General features: G+C 34.6%; 1 protein-coding gene across 39 annotated transcripts in view; it reads left to right on the top strand.

The window, feature by feature from the left end:
• The window catches only part of RIMS2 (regulating synaptic membrane exocytosis 2), a 459,058-nt gene that overhangs the window by 310,910 nt on the left and 131,445 nt on the right, over nt 1-16,703 (top strand). For 22 of the 39 annotated variants that reach the window (XM_062568269.1, XM_062568279.1, XM_062568268.1 and 19 more), the window contains 2 exons: nt 13,608-13,787; nt 14,904-15,013. In XM_062568269.1, the coding sequence (XP_062424253.1) occupies nt 13,608-13,787; nt 14,904-15,013 (290 nt within the window). Of the gene's footprint in view, nt 1-2,659; nt 2,726-4,786; nt 4,850-9,508; nt 9,584-12,045; nt 12,124-13,607; nt 13,788-14,903; nt 15,014-15,799; nt 15,833-16,703 lie in introns of all 39 variants that reach the window. The other 17 variants (XM_062568275.1, XM_062568287.1, XM_062568266.1 and 14 more) reach the window with 5 other exon arrangements.

Genomic DNA, 16,703 nt, shown 5'->3' with positions numbered 1-16,703 from the left:
TAACTCACCTAAACATTTGTGTTGAAATTATGTTGTATTTTATGAAGCTTAATTTGAAGAAGCTGTGTATTTAATAGTTTAGTCCACATGTAGGAATTTTAAAAATGAGAGGGATTTTTTTTTTCTGAACATTTGTGAAGGAATGTACCCAAATATATTCTGCTTCAGTATTTAGTTTTTGTATACTGTTATGATGACATTTGCCTTAGTTTGTCTGAATCCAGTTCAGGTTGAAGGCCATATCCAGCTATCCAGATACTGCTGAAAGTTGGAGCTTTTATCAGATTGTCCTAGTTTGAGGATCTTGCCTTGCAAATCTTTATCTTAGTTTCTGTAAACTTAGTCTCTGAAAAATAAAACAAAAACCGAGGAAAATAAAGGGCAAAAGTGGTAGCACGAACATACAGAAGAAAAAGCTGGGATCGAAGTAGTGAGATGGAGTAAATCTTTTCCAGGGCCTTATTTTCGAGGAATCCTATTAAAGCTAATTCCTACTGAGGTCTGAATGAAAATCCTAAATGGAGTGGAACATGTCTTACTCACCTCAAGTGTTAGAGCAATATTTTGGGAATCCTTGGGCAGTAGAACCTGATCCTGGACTTTCTAGCCCTCTTGAATCCAGGCTTCCTGTGGGTACGTTAGTGTTCAAATTAAATGAGTCATCTCACCAGATATGAACTACTCTGAGTACTTGATAGTCAATATGACTTTTCCTAGTCTTTCCTCATCTTTTTTCCAGTCATCCTTTTTGTCTTCCCATACTTTGAAAGCCATCCTGCAGGTATTTAAGAATCAAATAAATTATAATCATTACCTTATGCCTGATTATCTTTATAAATACCCTGAGTGTTTCCTCTTCTTTATTTTGTGTTTTGGAAATATATGAAAGATATTTTTAAATTTATTTCCTTGTCTATCTTTAAACTTTTTATCCAGTTTAGTGCTTACCTAAAAATACATTATTTTTCTAATGGAAGACCTTAGTCCCATCTTCTTAATCCCGTCAACTTAATCAATCACGCTGATATTAAGCAGTCACCTCTCTTGACGTTTTTTATTTTCACTTTTTAAAACATGTAAAATAAGAATTGTATTTTCCACTGTTAATCAAAATAGTAAACATCATCTCCAACATTTAAGGAAGAGTCTTGCATCTAGGATAGAGATTGTTGTCTTGTACGTCATTATGAATCTGTCAATGTGAATGTCTGTCAGGCAAATATATCATACGGATACATCAGTCAAGATTACTTGCCACCTTCTTTTTCATTCATGACTCCTTTTACTGCTTACAGTCATTCACAGCCAGCTCCTTAACTGTTGCAGTCTTTTCTAATATTTTTTTTCACAGAGCTGACCAATTTATCTTCTTCGCTGTTTTCTCTACTGAGGGTTGCTTCACTTACTGTCTTATCAAGTTTGATATTCTTTTATGTTCTAGGATGCACTTACACTATGAGAACCCTCAACTCTGAGTTCATTCTTAGGCCACGGTGCTGTCATCATTTTGCCTTTGTGATAGTTCCTCCCTTTTGAAGGAGCCCAACTACCGCCCTCCGAAAGGAAACGGAGGAAGCATTGACAGGATAGTTTGCTTGGGCTTGAGAAGGATGGTGGGGGATATGTGTGGCCACAGTGACTTTATTGCCCTTGGGTCCCACTGCTTTCTCAAGAGCTCTCTGCTGTCCAGAGCTCTATTAAAACTTTTGATGATCTTTTCCAGGTAATAGTCAGCTACCTAATATTCAGCATGGTAGCACTAGCTGGCACTGCTGCAGTCACTTGGAATAAACTTACATAAGATATCGTTGTTGGACAGACAGAGCTTTACTTGCCCTTCTATTTAGATTCCACAGTTCATAAGTCTTGTACAGTTGTACCGGTCTAGTTCATAATTTGACAGTCGCCCATTTTAAATTGGCTGACACGCATGTGATCTCAATGACAGAATAACATTCCCAAGATTTTCACCCCAAATTTATCAAAAAATAAAAATAAACTGTTTTCTAGGTTTTCTAAGTAGTTCCTCCCAAATGAAAATCTGCTGAAAGCATCACTGTGTTGAACTCTTCCTTTCTCAGCTTTCCTGTCTCAGAGAGCACTATACTGCATGCCATTTCACTTTATTTTTTTTTCCTTTAATCTCTGAGATTGAGTTTGGAGAACAATAAAAGCTGGTTTATGCACATTGTGTGCAAGATGGATAGTTTACTACAGGCAGCATTTCTGTTGCTTCTCTTAAGCAAGCAAACTTTTGCTTGCTTTTTGTTTATTGACTTTAATTTTACCAGTGAGAAATTTCATAACAGCCATACGCTGTTTTTGCTGAAATTTTGCAATTGCATAAATACTGTTTTCCTGCTGATGTAACTTTACACTCCTATGAAATGTGTGCATTGATCAAATTTCTTTAATATGTTGCTGATTATTTCTGAATATAATTCAAAAGTTGAACTTCAAAATGACCTTATATATGAATATATAAGTTTAAATATATAAGTTTATATGAATATATAAGTTTAGAAGATATTGCTGAACATAAAGTAGATAAATGCACTCTATGTACATTGCTGTCTTAATTATACAATGAGGGAAAACACATAATAAAAAAATACTATTAAAATGTCTGAAATATCTGTGCTGTTTATTCCATATTCAGGAGGACTAGGCAGGAGAGAAGAGTGCCTAATACATATTATGATGACACAACCTATACTCCTGAAAGGTATTTTTATTTCTGTAATAAAATAGATGAAGTAGAGTGATGTAACAATTTTTATGAAGTGTATTCTAAAATTTTTAATTGGCCAAGATTCATGATATTTAAATTTACAGAGTGCTTCATGGAATATTTCTTTTATAACACAACAACTAATCTCCAGAGTTTTAAATACCTCATTTTTTAGCCCTCCATTGCCTCTACTCTGGATTTGTTTAAGAAAGCTCTTATTTGAAAAAAGGAGGGCTAGAAGATATGGGAGGAAAAGAAATAATACAAATGAATTCAGTATAACTGAAGGTTTTTCCCCGCTTAGTCACAACATACTTCTAATAGCTAACATTTTCAGGCACTATGAATAATTAAAAGCAAAATTTACATCTTCAATTTCAATTTTTTACTATTTACTTAAAGAATGTCTCAACCTTTGACATATTAGTGCCCTTACTGAAGTGCCCTTACTAAAGAAGAATTGAATGTCTTCAAACTAATTTTGAGTGTTTACTCTTCTGGGACTGAAAACACTATTGTTCCTCCTAAATTTTGGTATCACAGTGGACATAATCTATCTCAAATTGGGAATGTATTCTGAAAAATTTTGAGAAGTCTCTAGAAATAGTTATATGATAATAGCATTCCACATTTAGAGAGAAAGACAAAGTCCAAAAAGAAAGAAAAGAAGAAAGAAACAAGTTGATATTTCATTTTGTACAATAGATCTTTTATATTTCAGTATCCATTTGTAGGACTGTGTCTGATCTCTATCTGGAGTATGGGAGCAAATAAAGCAAGCAATTTTTACTAATAGGAGGAAATTTTGTTCATTTTCATTAGGTCGCTATGAAGCTAACCTCAGTTTTAAAGATACTGATGATCAGAGAGAGTATAAATGTATACCTGTCCTTCTCCAGCTGTATTCTAATTAAATTAAACTGGGCTAACTTTCATCTGGTTGTGACTATAAACCAGTCAAAAATGCTATTACCTATTGCATCCAATATGATGTACAAGAAACAAGAGCAGCTGGGTTTGAGTCATGTATACTGCGCTCCATATGATCTTCTGTCTCTGTTTCTTCAATATAGTGATCAGGTGTTGTGAGATTTTGTAGTTTGAGAGCACATCTCAAAATCTCAGATTGTGAAATCTGAGAAGCTAAAACATCTGTCCTACCAGGACTCCTGGGAGCAGATTCATCACAACCCTCTGATAAGTCTATTCAAGTCACTGAAAAGTTAATTGTGCAGACTTTGGTTGGGATTTTCAGTACAGACAAAGGAAGATGTATATTCGAGTTGGGAACACTATTATCCATTAGCCTTTTGGTTCTTACTCATTGTCATATGGAAATCATTGCACAGCGGGACTGTTGCAGTTCCAGTGCTATCCCTGAGCATGATCCTGAAAATGTGGATCTCCAGATAAGGTGGAAGTTGAGTTTTCTTAACCAAATATTGGATGATTTGGATAAAATTTCAACATATGAGGGTAATGGAACAGGAACAGATTATTCCAGAGCTTCTGAAATCAAAGCAGCTTTTTTTTCATCCCATTATTTCTTTTCTCTACAGTTCTACTTTAAGATAAAATGTTTCTATACTTGTTTTTATGAGGTCTCCAACTGATTTTGCTGAAATGATACTGCAAATGTTTAAGCTAGGTTGCCTGTGTTTAATACTGGGCATGATAGCAAAGGCATAAAATTTGTTTGTTTTTCATCATTTGATCTGAGTGGAATGTGAGTTTTCTTCCACTTCTTAAATAACTGTGAAAACCAACTACTGATCAAATAGAAAAGTAAACAAAGTTGTAAAGATTAAATATTTAAGTTAAGAGCAACGTTTTATACTATTGGTTCACAGAATATTAAAGTTGATGTATCTCTACACATATTTTTAATTATTTCTTCATAAATAAAAGGAAGTAGAAGGAATTACAGAAAATGATTTCAAAACAATTGGAAAGCTCCCCATTTTATTGAGAAGTGCTCATGTCATATGAATTAGAGTGTTATTTTATTGCATATGTTTTTTTATAACCCTTCTTTATTTTAACCGCATTATAAAGGTGGTACAATGGTGCAAGTTCATGGGCAGATCATGTAGTCAATGGTTCAGCTGAAAATTATGGGTAAGTAAAGAGCGTAGAGTTACAGATACAGCTAAAATGTATTTTATAGAATTGCTTTATTAGAGTACGAAGTTTATTCCTAATAGGTACATTTTCCTTCATGTCTGTCTTTCTTGACTCAGAGAAGACACATTTTTGTGCTAGTCTTTTTTCCAACATTAAACATTTATAACTTTTATTCAGCTATAAATATAAAATGAACATTGATTATGTCTGAACTATTTTTAAAACATGTTCTCAATGTTCAGAGCTTTTTTAAAGAAAAAGTGCTTTCTCTTTGAGGGATAATAGCCGCCTGCCTTCACATGCAGGTACATGTACCTTTGGGACGTAATACTCCTTAGCTGTAGGAATCATCCCAATTCCAACTGTGTGAGCTCTCTCTCCCCTGAGATTGGTGCGTAGCCCATGCAAAGCCCATGTGTGCCTATGTACCTACCAGCCCTCAGGTCTGCCCGACTGCACTTGCCTCCTGATCAAGAGAACGCCCAGATGTTCCTACAGAACTTGCACTGTCAGAGTTCTTCAGCTTTACTGTTTCTCTCTCATTTTGTTTTTGGTCTTGCAACATTTTTTCTTCCATATTTTTACTTCTTCTTTCCTTTGCAAATGTGAAAAAAGCCTGCTTTTTTTTACCCTTCTACATCTTGTAAGTAGGAGCTGCACAATGTCAGTGACATGTTTTGGCTGGCTAAGACAAACATGTGATATGGTCCAAGTTGATGGAAAATCCTAAAGTCCTTAAGTGAAACTCCCAGTGAGCTGCTGGGAATTTTTCCTTAACAAAATTAAATCTCAAAAAAGTTTTTTCTTAAATTATGCAAGCTAATACTATTAATTGGTATCTCAAATGCTGTAATTTCACAAGTATTTAGTAACATATGAATTGTGCATAAGTATTGAATTAGTTACATACTTTGGCTTAATTTTTATTTATTAGTGAATTTAATAGTGAACCTATTTTGAAATTTATGTTTTTATTTGTCCTTTTTTAGCTGCACAAGTAAATACGTTTCTCTGGAGAAATAGTCATGTTCTCGAACAGATAGTTGGAGGGTCATTAAGCTGTACTCATTTTAATGTAACTATATATTGTATACTGTAACTGTATAAAACGATCCTATATGTTGGAAAGAGAAGTATAAGGGATTAGTTACAGTTTACCAAGGCTATTTAAATAAAAGTTATTCATATTTTTCAGTGTTTATTAGTTAATACAGAAGTTCCCTTAATGGAAGTCAGAGAGTGAGGGAGACCTTAAATGACTTTGCCAATTTGAACTTAAAAAATTCTAGTAAAAAACCCCAAATTAATCCTCCAACATTTTATTTCTCTGCTTTCTGGATAGGTTTATAAGCATTCGAGCAGCCACACAAACTTATTTGGGACCGTATTTCTTCCCTAGCCATTTGTGCTAATGTTCCATTGCTTGCTGGCTCTTCAGTTCTGAATGTTAGTAGTATCTGCTTTATGAGTACTTACGGGGAGTGTCAGGCATATGAACTCTTCCTGAGAAAGTACACAAGCATACTGGAAATAGCCAGCAATAAAAATGCTGGAAAGTGCTCAGTGTTTTTTTTTTTTTTTTTTTTTTTTTTTTAAAAAGTTCATTCTTTCATTTTTAATAGACATATTACATAGTCTTAGATTATTATTTTAGTTTGGTATTACTTTAGTAATGGTTTTGTTTAGTCTTACTTCACTTTTTAAAAATTTAGTACAATATAGATGCTAGCATAGTTTAGTATCGGGGAAAAATAACAGATTTGTAACTTGAGAAAGAAACTTTTATTTGTCAGTACACTCTGTCCCAATTTAAACTAAGCTCCAAAAAGCTATAGAAAATGGAATAGAATATGAGAACATTTATTGTGAATCAATATGACATTTAAATAGACCATAAAACATAAAACATATTTTAATAGAATAAAGACTACAGAAGTGGGACAAGATCTGTTAATATCAGTGGATTTACAGAATGGTTTTAATGGAAACAGTACTTTATTATGCTTATTCATGATTTAAGGGCTTAAAGGATAATATAGACTTGCATAACTTCGTATCTTCTAATGGTCTGATTGAAATCCTGGCCTTGGGAAGTGACAAAACTGAGGTCAGAGTTACAGGTCTGCTCCTATTGTTAAAAGTTAAATAGATACACACAGATCTGTAGAATTAAGCCTTGTTTGTGACATTTTACTAATTAAATGTTTGTCATATTATCAGTTTTTTAAAATGTTACTGAAAAGAGAGACCAATTAAATACAGTGTACTATGTGTAAATAAAGTTAAATTAAAGATTTGAGAAAAAAAAAGAACAAGCACTTCTCAGATTTAGGGCTTAGTGCTGTACTGTACCAAAGCATATTCAGGCACATCCTTAATTTTGAGCCTCAAACTAATTCCCTTGATTACTCTATAGTCCTGCTATTCTGCTGGATTGAACTTGAAAGTTTAAGGCCTGCTGGGAAAAGCTTCTATATGCATTTCCTTATGCATCATTTATTCTGCAGTCCTGAAATAGATGTTCATTAAAACTCTAAAATATTGCTGCCATTGCTCATACATCTGTCTTCATGATATAGCGTTCCAGTGACTAGCTAAAATACGTTATTCTGAGGTGGACAAAATTGTATAATGAAATTATAAGGCCGGAACACTCTTACTTTGGAATATTTGTAATATTTTTATTAAAATTTATATTATTATCTTTGAGAAAGGTACATCTGTATATTCACTAATAGAACTGGGCTGAGAAAGGGAAGGAGAATCTCTCCTCTTTTCTTTGAGAAATTTTAGCTCCCAGCTTTTGAATGTCCTGTATCATGATCTTCAGTGGGTCATGTCGTAGAGATGGAGAGATCTGAGTCAGCTATGTGATTTTTTGTGATTTGTGTCAGTTGAGGGTCTATGTTAAAGGTACTGAGAGCTGAAAATAATTGGTAGAATGTGAAGTACTGTAAAAGGCAGCTATCTCCCTGTAGATTAAAGTATAGTTTATAAGTACGAGAAACATTCATGCAAAAACAATAGTTTCTTGTATTGCATTTACAGCAAAGATCTGCTTGCATCTCAAATGTTCAAATTAGTAGTGAAAGAATGCCTCCATACATTTCATATTTTAGGCATAGAATAAAAACATGAATAAATGTTAATGCTAGCAAGTTAATAAGACAAGACAATAAATCAGTAAGGCATAAGGCAACATATACATTGCTTGTATTCATTGTTCCATCTCTGTGTATGGAAATATTAGCCTGGAAGGGTCATTTTTTTTGAGAAATTACCTTTGAGTAAAATACTGGAAATTGATACTTTAAGTTATGCTAGCACTCATTGTGCTGTGTATGCTTTCATTTGAATGCAGTTATTAGTATGATTTGTGACAACTGGGAGTTTGGAAAGTTCAGAAGCCTTATTCTCAACAGCATGCGATTTGCTTCCTCCTTTTGGTTAACATTGAGACTTTCTATGAGGAAGAAATCATATTTTTACTGTTTTTTCTTCAAATGTACTAATTTCTTTTCTGATTGTCCAACACTCATAATTTGAATGCACAGAATTAATAGGCTCCAGTTTTACAGATGGATAGGATATGAAATGTTTCAGCATATCAATTCAGTGTTAATTGACAACCAACACTGCTTACAGTCTTTATTGACTCTTGATACTTGTACTGGCTAGCCTAACGCTCTCATTGCATTCATTGAATCATATAATAATTTGTATTGAAAGGGACCTCTGTAAACAATCTGGTCTAACTCCCTGCTCAAAGCAGGGCACTGATATTCTAAACTATTTTACAATCTGTTGATGAAGAAGCATGTTGTGGGGGGTAAATCTATACAGATATAAATTTATGTGCTTTCTCTTAGCATTTTTGTAATTGTGTCATGCTATTGTGTGTTAGCATGATTAGGTGTGTCTACATCTGAGTCATCGAAGTGACTGCAATGCTATGTGCCGATACCCAAGCAGGCTGTAAGCAAATGGGTTTCCGCACCTTTAGCAGTCTGTGCTCAGCAGCTGAAGCACAGTGTGCCTGGGACTGCAGCTGAGTCTTCTGCTTCAGTTGCATAGCTGAGTTAGCTAGTAGAAAAGTAGTTCAGATACTGGCATGGTACGGTTTGGTCTCTCCTATGACTGTGATGTAGACATACCTGTAGTTGCTGCATCCTCCAGAGTATAGTGTGTGTGTGAATACAGTATACATATGTGTGCATGTGTGCATAAAAATATATATATACGTGTGTGTGTGTGCATACATACATACATACATATATATATATACATATATATATATAAGCAGGATTGACTGTTACTGCAGCAAAAATATCATGCTTTATTTCTTAGGTTTTTTTTTTTTTTATTTTACAAGAGTACCTAAAAGCATTAAATTTCTGGCATTTAAAAACTATGGCAGCACATAATTTTATATGAAGTTTCTCTGTTGTTTTGAGTGAGTGACCTGGAGAAGCTATCCAGTCACCACTTTACCTAGCTACTTTAACAGTGTACTACTTCTCATTTCCCCATTTCCTATTACAGTACTTATATCTCAGATTTGTTAAGCTTCATTGGTACTAGAAGTCTCACTTGTTTGCAGACTTGCTTATCTGTGTTATGCTAACAGACGATCTTGTGTCTGTGACTAAACAGCAAAGTTCCTATAGCTAGTAGAAGAGTAACATGTCCAAGGATTGAAATCCAGCAACCATCCACAGACACTGACAGGTATTACCATTGTATAGTAGCTGGAGTTTGAAATTATGATCATTAGAAAATGTATTGCTGTATTTTTCTTGTTCTGTGCTCAGTGTTTCTAGATGAAAAAGGATGAATGAGGAGCTGAATTATAGTATGCTATAATTCTACTGCAGTTCTATTTTTATTTCTTCAGTATTTTGTTACAAGAACTTAATACTTTTAAATTTTTGATTGGCATGATGTCATAACCTACTTTTTAGTCTTTCACCCAGTTAAAAGAATGTTGTGTGGGGGTTATCAAATGAACTGATTTCAGTTTGGGAAAAAGTAATTTATATTCCTATTGTAAGCTTTCGTGATAGCTTACTGCTCAAAAATGTTCATTTTTATAAGGCTTTCTGTATATATAAGTTTAGATCAACTCTCCTTTTTATTTGTTAAGTAACAAATCTGAAAAATTAAAAATTAGAAATGGTTACTTTCTGCATTGGGAAGACTGTTAGCTTTGGAAATTCTAGAATATGAATAGAAAGCAGTGCAGATAAATTAGCAGTTAATATAAAATGTTGTAGTGCCTTTTGTTAGATATTTTAGTTACTAGAATATACAGCAGTTCCTTGTTATGATGGGGCTCATCTTCTAAATTTTTATGGGTTCAGAATATAAATTTTTAACTGAAAAATCAGAGAGCTTTTCTGCATGGTACCTTGGAGAGAGCTCAAATAGCATCAGAGTGATAGATGCTTGGTTGGTTAAGAAATAAAAACCTACTGCTCTACTCTTCCTTCAGCATATGGGAAATTTATGCTCGCAATATACACTTTGATAGGGGACTAGACCACCTACTATGCGTGTTTTCCCTAGCAAAGGTAGAAGGATGCAATGGTTGGTGATAGTAAAAGGAGGCTGCTCTTTGACATTTCCTTAACTATGTATTTTTTAATGAAAAGTCTGTTAGTGATAAAATGCTCTAGCATACATTAAGAAATTATGTGGATATTGAATATTTTTAATTTTGACTATTATCTTTTCCTCTTTAAAAATTAGTAATTCATATTTTATGAATTATAATCAGGCTGGATGGAACTTTCAGATGTCTCTAGATAACTTGGGAAATAAACCCTCATAAAGGTTATCTGAAAAGTCACAGTCTTTTGTTTTCAGTTCATTGATATGTTTTTAAAATTCCACCTTCCACACTTATGGCTGGACATTGTGACATTGATGTGTAGCTGTGTGTTGTGGTAGGTAGGTTCATTGTCCAAGCAGGTTATTGGAGTGGTATTTTTTCTATAAAAAGGGGACAATTCATCTCTGAAGACCTGGGTCTTACAGCACATGCATCTCCTGTAGAAAAAGAAAAGGAATATGTGAGGACAAAGAATATGGCTAGTTCCCTCCACACCCTAAATCCATCTCTTGAATTGTTCTGTGAATTGGTATAACTAAAAACACACAGTGATGCTTTTAAGTGGAAGGCTGTACTATACTTCCCTAACACTCCATTTTTTATTATGGGTACGAGAGGGTTGCAGCATGTAATCCATAACTTTAGGGTAACAACTCAGTTTCACCTCACATTTTAATTAAATCCTTCCATTTACAAAAGCAACAGCGGTGCCAAAGCTTGGTCAAAAAGCAAAAGCTTCACTGCCAAAATCCATGTTTTCCTTCACTTTTAGGACCTCCTATTTATTTTTTCACCAACAGTAGATATATATATGTATGTTACATTAACTGTTGAATATAAAATTTCTGCAACATTTATTTCTTAACAGAATGGTTAGGTATAGTGGCTCCATGCTCAGCAGAACATGCATACCAAGCCATTAATATTGGCCACAATAAAAGTGCCTTTCTGTCTTCCGAAGCATGCAATGGATCAGGTCCATAGTTTCCTAAAAATACTTTCTACATAACTGATAAGGAGAATGAGGCCTTAGAAGTAATACAGGAGAGAGGCTTAACATCTCATAAAGTTTCTGCATGAATTGTGTGGTTGCTGCTCACCTGATCCTCCTAATGTCCTACCTGCTGCTGGGAGAGAAGGATACCTAGAAAAAGGAATTGCACCTCTTGCCATGTTGCCCAGTTCCTGCCTCACCCCCTGCTGCAGTGTGCACCAGCAACTTGCCAACTCTTTGAAATAAGTAGTAGTAATATAGCTCTCTGTGTGCAGGAGAGCAAAAGAAGAAAGAAAGTCTCTATTGGCTCATCAGTGTTCTTACACATATGGGTGCACAGGATGGGGGTTGACTTAGTCTGGACCTTAAACATATTCTCTTTCGCAATTTTGCTTAATTTAGGAATTGTTTTTCTGAGAATTTATTTTCATAGCCAAAGAAAATTATTTTTAAACACCATGTAGATGGTCGACTCCTTTCTCACCTTCTGTAGCACTGAAGCCCCTCTTAAATGGTTATCTAAGCTAAGCAACATCCATTTCAAAGCTAAGGTTATGTTTCTTTGTTTACCCACAAATGTAAAAGAAGCGAGACAGTGGATGTTTTTGCTGATGAAGCTTCCCATTCAGAAACAGAACTGGTAGAGACAGAAGAAGATGTGAGGTAATTCTGTTGTGGTTTTGTGCCAGGCTCATTGTACTTTCCTCAGATCTTTAGTGCTTCAGCTTATAATTACCATTACGTGTCTTGCTGTGGTGTGTTTGCTTGTTAGGAGCTTTAGATGTAGGTTCCTGGTGAATGGCATTATTCTGAACTTGTCTGTGGGAGTTCCTTCTAATTCTCTAGGAATCCAATTACTACCTCATGGAAAGCATGAAGAGACATTCATTTTAATGAATGCTTTATCAGCCCCTTCAGCTAAGTTAGCAGCCCTTTACTCCGTCTCAGTATCGTCTTCTAGAAATACAGTGCTATTAGTAACGTAATACTCTTCATAATAAGGCTGTATTACGTCTCTTTTGATACTAATTAAAATTTGGCTTTATGTAATACTGAAATCATTCAGTTAGTCCTCATGTTAACTGGCTCATTGTAAAATGCACAATTTAGCTCAAGAAAAAGACCTAAAGGGTCTGTGTTCACCATTTATATTCTACAGCAATTCAGTTCCTCAGAGCTGGAAGGAGTGGAAATTTAATAAGTAGCTCCACTAAGGTATAGATTTTTCTTCTGAGGTTACTATAAATTTATAAATTCTAGGATTAGCAAATTTTACACCTTGCAAACAAACCAATTATATTTTGATGACAGGTGGCGCTTAGTTTCTGAAAGTAATGGCATGATTAATCACCTGTGATAGTAGAAGACCAGATTGGTTGATCCAGAAGTTTACTTCTATTTGGTTCACTTTCTCCCCTTTGCTTCTCTAAAGCTGACTTTTCCCAACTATAATTTTGGCACTGTTCTTACAGCTGAGAAGATTTTTTTTTTTAATTACAAACCAAACTATGTAGTTGGTGGAACTTCTGCAGTCTGAGTACTGCATATGAATCCATTACTAGAGCCCAGCGTACGTTTTGGTGAACATCATGTGTCTAATAATGTAGTTAACATTGATATATGGTAATTATAACATCTGGCAGTATCTGAGCTTGATGGTACTTGCTGTGGAGTTTATCCCTATGAACACTTGTTCAGGAGAGCTATGTCTAAAGATAATAGACTCTGTAAAAAATCTACTCCTGAATCCTGAGTAAAAATGTGCAATGAAAACGCACAATTAAAAAAAAAATTCTTAGCTTTAATGAGAGTTAGTATTATGTCAGCTATCTTTTCCTCCAAGATGGATGTATAAATTAACAAAATAACAATGTTTTTACCCATATATTGTCAGGAAACAGACTATTGCATGGATAGTCATTACTGAGACATTGGAAACATTTCAGCCCATTTATCAAGAGTTTTGATCAAGCTAAAGCATACATCTTTTAAAAAACACTGTATGTTATCAAGAAGCGAACTCAGAAAATCTACCAAAATAATGTACATAACAAAGTGATTTTCTCCAAACAAATATCGTGCAGCATATTTTATAAGTAACAGAAAAGTCAAAGGTCAACTGAGCTGCTTTTTGACTAACATTACAGGAATTGTGAAGCAGCAGATAGACAGCCATATCAAAGATCCAGATCAACAGAGCAACGTGCTGTGCTAGAGCGGACCAACTCCCGCTCCCGATCCACAGAGCGTCCTGACTCAAACCTCATCAGGTCGATGCCTTCATTAATGACGGGAAGATCTGCCCCTCCTTCACCTGCCTTACCGAGGTGAACCAGACAAATCAAGCGGACTAATCCCCTTCTGCCCCTCTCCCAGCTCACCATTTTATTTTCCCAATAGCTAATTGGTATTGCCGGTCATCCTTAGCTGATCACTAGTAGCAATAGATACTAACCTCCTCAGTGCCAACACACTATTTATATTCTACTGTGGATATAATGGTGTGGCTGCCATTATAATTTGTTTACTAACAGTATTTAACAACATTTGTTTGTGATTTCTCATTTATCAGGAATCCTGGATGGGTTTCCCGCATAAAGCACCTCATAACTATCACATTCTTCTCTTACAGAATAAGAACTTGTTTGTTTTCATCAGACATCGCTTAAGGAACAACCATCATAAAAACATCAAACGAAACTATTTTTTTAAAAAAAGTTTCTTTAAATGGATTGAACCAACTTTGTGTATTAACTACCATTTTAACCACCATTTCCTCAGAGTTCATTTTACTGTGCCATAGTCTGTATCGTTCCTGTTTGAGTACAATTCTGTGTCTTTACTGATTGACACTTGCAGATTTCTATAAACTACTCTTAGCTTAAATAACTATACTACAATAACATAACAAGATGAGTACATTTGGTCTAGCTGATACTCAGTAAAGCCTCTCCTTGTTTTAGGACTACAGAATACACTCTTCTGCTTTCTGAAAGTGGGAGTTGTTAACATCAAGAATCAGATCCCAGTGCCCTCTCTCAGTTTGTTACTTTATTTTGTTTAGTCAGATCCGTATAATCTCGTTGCCACTCAGTGGAAGTTTAATTAAATATAAACTGAGTAAAGATCCTAGAATTTGGCCTGTACATAATTTTACGTCTATGTTGGTATTATATCCATGTGTACACACAATATACACACAATAGATTTTTTGACTTGTCTGTGCAAACATGTAGCCTATGGGTCCTTAGCCTTATTTTTGCTTGAGGGAGATTTCTCTTTTTGACCAGGTCTTTTTCTGAAAAGAGATAATAGTTTTGCTATGGGACTGCAAGGGTCCCAAGTGACCTAAATCTTCTTAGAAATTTTACCAGATCTTTCAGGTGTTTAAGGATGAATTTGTCATTTAATGGCTATGGTTTGTTTCGATATGTGTCTCATAGGTCACATCCTCGGACCGGATCTGTTCAAACAAGTCCATCAAGTACTCCAGTAGTAGGGCGAAGGGGGAGGCAGTTACCACAGCTCCCACCAAAAGGAACGTTGGAGAGAAGTAAGTGTATGTTTTTTTGCTTAATCACATTTCAGAATAGCTCGTGAAGATTATTATGTTTCTTCTGGTGTTGTAGCTTGAAGCTCTTGAGCTTTTGTGCATAGAAATAGGAGTTGATAGTAGTTTTGTATTCTGTACTGTATTTTCTTCTAGTATGTTTTAACATCTACAATGATCGTGATTGAAATGAATCATCAGCAGTACAGTAATCATTAATAATACAATAAATATGAACCAAATCAGACTGTTAGCACGATCCTGTTCCTTTTGAAGTCAATAGGTGTTTTGTCATTGACTTCAACAGGCACAGGAAATGAGCTTTTGTATGTTGTTTAGTGATAGAACTCTGGCTCTTCTGAAAGTTATTAGCACAGTTGATCACTTGTGGGCTCATACGCTGTGTACCACAGAGTAGTAAGATAAAACCTCTGCACCTTGAAACAGGAAGAACAAGAAAAGAGGTAATAGTCTTTAAAATACAAAAAGGCAACAAGATATTTCATGATTCATGATCCTGTAAATGTGGTTATTTTCAATGTTTCATAAAAGCACTGGTCGGTGGAAATATTTTACAAAATGTTTAGAAACAAGAATGGAAACAAATCACTCTTCTACTTCTGGTATCTAGATGCGTTGTGCAAAATCAGTCTAAATGGCCATATACACTCCTTTTTTTTTTTTTAAATCCTTCTGAACATGTATATTGTATCTTTTATAAAACTTCTGTTGTTTTTAACCCCTGTGCTTTGGTTCCCTTTTTTGTTTTTGTTTTGTTACTTTCCCTAGACAATGGAGACAAGGAGATAGAACCTTTTGAAGGTCTGTACATAAAGGAGGGTTTGTTTTTCACCTGAAAGCCTTTTTGAGAGGCATATAGGCAAAAATAAACCCAACTGCAATTGATGTTGCTTGATTGCATAGACTTAGCCTGAATTACTGTGATATACTAGTTAGTCTTTTTTTATATTCAGGTCTGTGTCTCATAAATTGTACAGGGTTCTACATTAAAAAATAGAGAAAAAATAATATTATCTAAATATTATCATCATTGGCAAAGTACCTAGGCAGGTACTCATCTTTAAACACCAAAAACGTACACTGCAGCGAAGAAGTATTTCAAGTTCCATTGAAGCCAGTTAACCTGTGTACATCCCTAAATATTTACGTTGCTCTTTTCAGGATTAGCACTTTAAGAACATATTTAAATTTAAGCACTTCAGGCTACTTGACATGGTTAGTGTTAACTACCATACATTTAATCAGAATCATTTTTTTTTTACAATATTACATGTATAATGTTATATGGTTACCTAAAGCAGTTGCTGAATCAGTAGGTAATTTTTAAGTGATATAGGAGCAAAAATTGTTTGAATCAAGAAAGCATTTTGAAAAAGTGATAGTACTTTTGCTTAAAATTATATCCCCTTATACAGTTAAAACTATTTAAGTTGCTTCATAGCAAGCCGTAAGATATCAATTGCAGTCCTTGGTTATACTGCTGAGGGTCTATATGTAGTAAAATTTGTATCTATCCCATCAGATTTTTTTTTTATAGTATTTACAATGTTTATGGTGTTTATTTCCATTTTGGAATCAAAATTTCATGAAAACTCTTATTTTCTCAGATCATCACCCTAGTGTATACATTTCTCCGTTGTCTTATATGTTGTGAAATGCTTATATGAATTAA

This window comes from Rhea pennata, chromosome 2 (genome assembly GCF_028389875.1).
Source record: "Rhea pennata isolate bPtePen1 chromosome 2, bPtePen1.pri, whole genome shotgun sequence".
NCBI lineage: Eukaryota > Metazoa > Chordata > Aves > Rheiformes > Rheidae > Rhea > Rhea pennata.
Note: the sequence above shows the minus strand (reverse complement) of the source record. Positions and strands in the feature narration are given on the sequence as shown.